This window comes from Triturus cristatus, chromosome 12 (genome assembly GCF_964204655.1).
Source record: "Triturus cristatus chromosome 12, aTriCri1.1, whole genome shotgun sequence".
NCBI classification, from domain to species: domain Eukaryota; kingdom Metazoa; phylum Chordata; class Amphibia; order Caudata; family Salamandridae; genus Triturus; species Triturus cristatus.
In genome coordinates, this window is record NC_140595.1 from 728351646 (window position 1) to 728359424 (window position 7779).

Below are 7779 nucleotides of genomic sequence, written 5' to 3' on the forward strand. Positions count from 1 at the left end.
CCTATCACAGGAACAGCCCTGAGTGTTCCAAATTATAAATTATCCATGTCACTGTGCATCATTGAGCCCAAGTAGCTCGCCGTGATCGTATAGTCGTTAGTACTCTGCGTTGTGGCCGCAGCAACCTCGGGTTTAATCTGAGTCACGGCATTGTGGTTGGCAATGTCACTGCAGTTGGGTTTTGCTTTTACAGACTTAGCAAATGTACCAGTGTTTTTTGTAAAATGTCTATTAAAAACAGATCCTTTCAAATATTTAAACCATCTAACAACAAATTATTTAAACTCACATGATTATAAGCTGTAGCTATAATGTATTTACTTACATAAATGATCATTCTTGAACCTATTGGGGGTGGAGGGGGAGCGGAGCTCACCCCTCAGGTACAGTTGAGTAACCTGTGTTGTGGCTCTCTAGAGGGAAGGCACAAATGTTTCTGTCACCCAGCCCAATCTAGACGTGTATTGGGGCCAGGTTTCAGGCAAATAGAGCAGTAAGTGCAGAGAAATGTTCACTCTCTTAAAGTAGCATTTCTAAAATGGTAAAGTTAAATCCAACCTCACCAGTAAGTAGGATTTTCAATAAATAAATAAAGCTACTCCTCTCTGATATGGAATTACCAAATAAAATGTATAGGAGAATACCCAATTCTAACCTATGAGAGGGGTAGACCTCACAGTAGTGAAAAATGAAATAGAGTGTTTAGTACTTACAGGACATGAGAACCACCAAAGTACATATCTTATCCTTTACTTACATAGGGGCATGTTATCAAGCCAGGCGATAAAATTATCGCCGCTTTAGCGGCAGAAAACTGCCGCTAAAACGGCGATAATGGGCTTGATAATATGCTCTATGGAATTCCAATTGAAGCTCATGTTAAATGTGTAGGACATCTAACATGGACTTCAATTGGAATTCCATAGAGCATAATATCAAGCCCATTATCGCCGTTTTAGCGGCAATTTTATCGCCTGGCTTGATAATATGCCCCCTAGCATCATGCACCTAGGACTACCTAGGGCCTACCTTAGGGGTGAATTATATGTAATAAAAGCGGAGTTTAAGGCCTGGCAAGTAGTTTTAAATAGCAAAACACACAAGATGATGGACGGAATGTTGCACAATGGCAAAACATTCACCCCCAGTCACAGATCTGGGTTTAATCCATCGTTATTTTGGTCACCACGCCACCCCAGTTCAGACATGGCCATATGCAAATGCAATAACGATGGAGTAAACCCAGATCTGTGACTGGGGGTGAATGTTTTGCCATTGTGCAACATTCCTTCCATCATCTTGTGTGTTTTGCTGTTCACCCTATTTGGGAAGGGTATACCCAGACATGGGTCCCGTGCTTACTACGCCACTTGAGTCAAGCTATCCTGGCTGATGACGGCTGATAGCCAGAAACCGGTCCTAGGATGCTTGATTCCGGTCCAGGGAAGACATGGCTTGGCAGTTCGGGCTGGACTGTTCCCATGAGGCACAGGGTCAAGACTGATTTGCATATTGCCATGTCTGAACTGGGGTGGTGTGTTGAGCAAAATAACGATGGATTAAACCCATATCTGTGACTGGGGGTGAATGTTTTGCCATTGTGCAACATTCCGTCCATCATCTTGTGTGTTTTGCTGTTCACCCTATGTGGGAAGGGTATGCCCGGACGTGGGTCCCGTGCTCACTACGCCACTGGAGTCAAGCTATCCTGGCTGATGACGGCTGATAGCCAGAAACCGGTCCTAGGATGCTTGATTCCGGTCCAGGGCAGACATGGCTTGGCAGTTCGGGCTGAACTGTTCCCATGAGGCACAGGGTCAAGACTGATTTGCATATGGCCATGTCTGAACCCAGATCTGTGACTGGGGGTGAATGTTTTGCCATTGTGCAACATTCCGTTCATCATCTTGTGTGTTTTGCTGTTTGCCCTATGTGGGAAGGGTATGCCCAGACGTGGGTCCCGTGCTCACTACGCCACTAGAGTCAAGCTAACCTGGCTGAAGAGGGGTGAAACCCCGAAACCGGTCCTAGGATGCTTGATTCCGGTCCAGGGAAGACATGGCTTGGCAGTTCGGGCTGGACTGTTCCCATGAGGCACAGGGTCAAGACTGATTTTCATATGGCCATGTCTGAACTTGGGTGGCGTGGTGAGCAAAATAACGATGGATTAAACCCAGATCTGTGACTGGGGGTGAATGTTTTGCCAATGTGAAACATTCCGTCCATCATCTTGTGTGTTTTTCTGTTTGCCCTATGTGGGAAGGGTATGCCCAGACATGGGTCCCGTGCTCACTACGCCACTGGAGTCAAGCTATCCTGGCTGAAGAGGGGTGAAACCCCGAAACCGGTCCTAGGATGCTTGATTCCGGTCCAGGGAAGACATGGCTTGGCAGTTCGGGCTGGACTGTTCCCATGAGGCACAGGGTCAAGACTGATTTGCATATGGCCATGTCTGAACTGGGGTGGCGTGGTGAGCAAAATAACGATGGATTAAACCCAGATCTGTGACTGGGGGTGAATGTTTTGCCAATGTGCAACATTCCATCCATCATCTTGTGTGTTTTGCTGTTTGCCCTATGTGGGAAGGGTATGCCCAGACATGGGTCCCGTGCTCACTACGCCACTGGAGTCAAGCTATCTTGGCTGAAGAGGGATGAAACCCCGAAACCAGTCCTAGGATGCTTGATTCCGGTCCAGGGAAGACATGGCTTGGCAGTTCGGGCTGGACTGTTCCCATGAGGCACAGGGTCAAGACTGATTTGCATATGGCCATGTCTGAACTGGGGTGGCGTGTTGAACAAAATAACGATGGATTAAACCCAGATCTGTGACTGGGGGTAAATGTTTTGCCAGTGTGCAACATTCCGTCCATCATCTTGTGTGTTTTGCTGTTTGCCCTATGTGGGAAGGGTATGCCCAGACGTGGGTCCCGTGCTCACTACGCCACTGCAGTCAAGCTATCCTGGCTGAAGAGGGGTGAAACCCCGAAACCGGTCCTAGGATGCTTGATTCCGGTTCAGGAAAGACATGGCTTGGCAGTTCGGGCTGGACTGTTCCCATGAGGCAAAGGGTCAAGACTGATTTGCATATGGACATGTCTGAACTGGGGTGGCGTGGTGAGCAAAATAACGATGGATTAAACCCAGATCTGTGACTGGGGGTGAATGTTTTGCCAATGTGCAACATTCCGTCCATCATCTTGTGTGTTTTGCTGTTTGCCCTATGTGGGAAGGGTATGCCCAGACGTGGGTCCCGTGCTCACTACGCCACTGCAGTCAAGCTATCCTGGCTGAAGAGGGGTGAAACCCCGAAACCGGTCCTAGGATGCTTGATTCCAGTCCAGGGAAGACATGGCTTGGCAATTCGGGCTGGACTGTTCCCATGAGGCACAGGGTCAAGACTGATTTGCATATGGCCATGTCTGAACTGGGGTGGCGTGGTGAGCAAAATAACGATGGATTAAACCCAGATCTGTGACTGGGGGTGAATGTTTTGCCAATGTGCAACATTCCGTCCATCATCTTGTGTGTTTTGCAAGTAGTTTTAAATGCCAAGTCGAAGTGGCAGTACACTGCATACACAGGCACTGCAGTGGCAGGCTTGAGACAGGTTTGAAAGGTTACTTCTGTGGGTGGCAAAATCGGGCCCTGTGTATAAGGTATACCACTTTACAAGGGACTTTCAAGTAAATTAAATCTGTCAGTCAGGTATACTCCAATTACACACATGTTTAGGGAAGAAGCACATGCACTTCAGAACATATTAGTAGTTGTAAGTAAGTGGGTTTCTGTTGCAGTAACCACCTCACTTTTTTGCCTGATACCTGATACACTTTTCCTTGGTGTGCCCTGGGTCCCTGCCAATCAGGTACCCAGGGCCGGTGCTCCTTCCCTAAAAACTGTACTAAAGCCTAAACCCAATTGGCATCGCTGGCCACATGTCAGCCCCTGGTAAAGGGTACCCTAGGTACCCAGGGCATTGTGACCAGAGAAGACCCCTAAGGGCTGCAGCACTTATTGTGCCACCCTTAGGGGCCCTGTACCCTGACACACACACATTGCCTTTGCAGGCTGAGTGTCCTGGTGCAGAACTAAACAAAGAGTCAACATGGCACACATCCCTGTGTGACATGCCCACAAACCCACCGCCCTGGAATACATCAGCCACCCCTCTAGCTGGGTGCCCTATACCAGTGGTGTGGGCACAGGTGTATGAGCCGGTGCCCCTACAGTACCCAGGGCCATTCCTGGGCACTGTAAGTGCAGTGATACCATTAAGAGTATATGGTGCTGGGAGGCTGTCATTACGAACTCCACAGCACCATAATTGCTACGCTGGAGACTGACAAGTTTGATATCAAACTTCTCAGCACATTAAACCCACACCAATGCCAGTGTGGGATTTAATGTAAAATGCACTACAGAGGGCATCTTAGAGATGCCCCCTGAAACCTAACCTACAATCCACGTCTTGTCTGAGAGGCTGCCTAGGCTGCCACACAGCAGACATGTTGCTGGATCCCTTAGTGGAGAGCCCCTGCTCTCCTGGGCCTGCAACAATGCACATTCTGGGCGAGGTGCTAGGTTTCCTCACCCAGGATGGTCAGGGGGAAGCTTCAAAGGCATGCCGCCTTTGTGAGCTTCTCCAGGCCACTTGCTGTACTCAGCAACTGGCCCCCAACGGTTCTGACCCCCACTCTGGCGGGAAGACTGGCGTGAAACCTTACGTGAGGAAAGGGGGTGTGCCAGCCTGTGGCAACTCCACCTCTCAGGTGGTAGAGGCGAGGTGAAGCAGAACTCCGTGCTCCGGCCATCTTGAGGAGGGGGAGCCCTGTCGAATCAGAGATAGGCTCCTGCCCCCTCCCACAGGAGAGGAGCAGGATAGGGGGGTGTACTCACCCCAGGACAGGGACCTATTGGTCCCTGCCCTTCCCCGACCTGTAACGCCCCTAAATTTAGTAGAACCTTCCTTCCGCAGATCCCGATTGGAAAACAAGCAAGAAGATCAAGAAACCAGACGACCCGCCGCGCAGCTGCTAACAAGAGAACAACACCAACTGACTTGGCCCCAGCCTTATCGGCGTGTTGATCCTTGAACCTGCTCCTGTGGAACTCCGGCGTCTTCAGTGGTCAGCAACCTCAAAAACCCCAGAGGACCTGACCACCTTGAGACTCTACCTAGACTGGGACTCCCATGAGCAGTGGTTCTGCTCAAACAGCACTACCCCTGGTGCCAGGCAGGAACCGCAAATCCAGCACACTCTGCATCTGCCGAGCCCGGCCTGTGCCCGAGTGGAGAAAGACCCTGACGACGTCCTCCCGGCGATTCTGACCTGGAATCCAGTGCCCAAGGACCCTCCTCGATGACCCAGACGACCCCTGCAGCCTCAGAACCAGGGACCCCTCCAACCGCGATCAGCAGGGGGTAAGATTTTCCGACATCAAAAGACACCCCTGCACCTGTGCCCAACTCCTGGGTGCCTACCTATCCTCCAAAATACCAAATTACCCCTCAAAGTGTTGGTCGCTTCTGAAGATCCTCCGTCCCCGAGCCTGCATCCTTTGTTCACTTTCCAAGATCTCCATTGAATAACATTGAGCGCCCGACGGCTCAAAAGCACCCTGCATCCAGCTGCCCGAGTGCCCCTGGCAGTGCCACCTATGTCCTAATCTACTTCCCCATTTGCCCTGAGCAAGTGACCAGGAGCCCAGCTCCCACAGCCGCATGGCCTGCTCACCAGCACCCACCATCCGAAGGCTCCCTGCCTCGCATTGGATAACATTTGCCCCAATACCTCTGCACCCGGCTGCCCCTGTGCCACTGAGGGTGTACCAACTGTACCTACCTGACCCTGGGAGACCCCTGTGTCATTCAGTATGGTTATCTAATGTGGTGTGAGGCATGCTCTAAATAGGGCCTTATCTGAACTTGTGATTATTTAGTTCCCAGGCAGATTTTGTGTCTATACTGTTTTCTCAAAAGGTGAAACCATGTACAGACAGCGGGGCAATAAAGGTGGAAGGGTACATCAGCTTACTGTTGGTGAGCATATTTTCTTTGCAGGTGTAGATGCAACTTTATAGTAATTAGTGGTCGGGTCTGAAATATTAAACCCAGAAAAATGAGCAAACGTTTGTACAAATATGGTTGAACTATCTATCGGCGGTGTTGGGCAACGTTCCCAATGATGATAGGTGAAAACATTATGTGGGATACTTGCTTTATGCAAAGAATGGTGACCATAGTGTTGTTCACAAAACATGGTGTCAAAATTAGATGTATTATCATTCAATTCATCATATGTTCTAAATCAGACAGCAGAGTATTTACAGTTACAAAGTCCCAATAATCAGAGAAAGTTCTAGGGATGATAATATCAGTAAGAGAAATGTTAAATTCTGTCCCAAACTATCCCTTCAGGAACTGGAACTGCTGTAATGTTCACTAAGGACAGATCACTCTGTTCACGGTGTGATGATGCATGCAGTTTCAGGACCAAGTTCAAATGTTGTACTGCATAGCATTCTGGGAGGTAATGTCCATTCAGGAGGAGGAAAAAGATAGTCACTACACCTATCCAGAGGACTAGGAACAGTAGACCAATTACAATCCAGAGCTGTAGCCAGGGACAAACAAAGTAAGTCTTTTTCAGCCAAATGTAGAAATCACAAATTCGCCGTTTGTGGGTAACAGGAGGTGGCAGTAATTTGGGTTCCCTTGGATCCAATAAGAAAGTATCAAAATCAATGAAGTAGCCAGACACAGTTCAATCTAACTTTGGGTGCTCAGTAGGTTTTGTGAAACTGGTAGATTCCTCCTGTTAAGACATATTCACATAGATGTCGGTGTTAGGCCGAATTGAGATCTGTGTTTCATTTGTAGTTTGTTGCTGTTCAATTTCAACAAGTACAAGTTCCATTCCATTGCTGGTAACTCCTTTATTTCGCAAAATGGAGTCTTCAAAGTTTTGAAAGTTTATTCATCTTTATATATGAACTTCCTGTATGGTAGAGAGAGGAGATCGGTGGCTACCCAGGAGCCCACATGGCCTACTATTGACTATCGGCCACATAGTGTGGTTTGATCAGATCAACTGAGACGCATCTCTTGTCTTTCTTGCCGGCAAGACGATGCAGAAGTTCTGTTCTTGTTCCTTCGACAGCCAGGACAGGTACAGGCGCTCTGTAAGATGACTGAAATTCTTTTTTGTCCACTATCTTTTCTCTGACCTGGTCCCCAATCTTTGGGATCCAGGCAGGTCTTGCTGGAACAGCTTTCACTTCTCCAGTAGTGGTGCGTTTTATTTGGACATTATTTTGTAATGCCAGGAATTGATTATGTTCCTATAAAACAGCCAAACGATGATTGATGTCAAAGGGTTTTTCATCCGCCACTGTGCTGCCACAGTCGAGGTCAGGTACCCACAGTCTAATCCCAAACAGGACTTTGTATGGAGCAAAGCCCCGCTGGGAACTTTTTGGCATGTTGTTTAGTGCCCTCTGGACCCCATATATGTGATTGACACAACTGCCACCCGAGTCTAATACCCTAGCTGTTAAGGTTTGCTTTAAGTCCCTGTACTTCCACTCCACAATCGAATTTCCCTCGGAATGATACATAGAGGAGTGACGCAATTCTACACCCAAACTTCCCATGGTTTCATTGTAAGACCATGAGCTAAACGTAGGGCCACGGTCGGAATGTAATATGCTAATTGTTTATGTCCCTATGAAGACTTGCAAATCCTTTATAACAGTTCAGGCATCAGCTGAGCACTGA

General features: G+C 48.4%; 1 protein-coding gene across 1 annotated transcript in view; it reads left to right on the forward strand.

Moving 5' to 3' along the window:
- The window catches only part of LOC146782592 (zinc finger BED domain-containing protein 5-like), a 31268-nt gene extending 25199 nt beyond the window's left edge, over window positions 1-6069 (forward strand). The window contains exon 2 of the mRNA XM_085637154.1: window positions 5983-6069. Coding sequence (XP_085493280.1) covers window positions 5983-6069 — 87 coding nt within the window. The remainder of the gene's footprint in view (window positions 1-5982) is intronic.
- Window positions 6070-7779: the final 1710 nt, after the last annotated feature.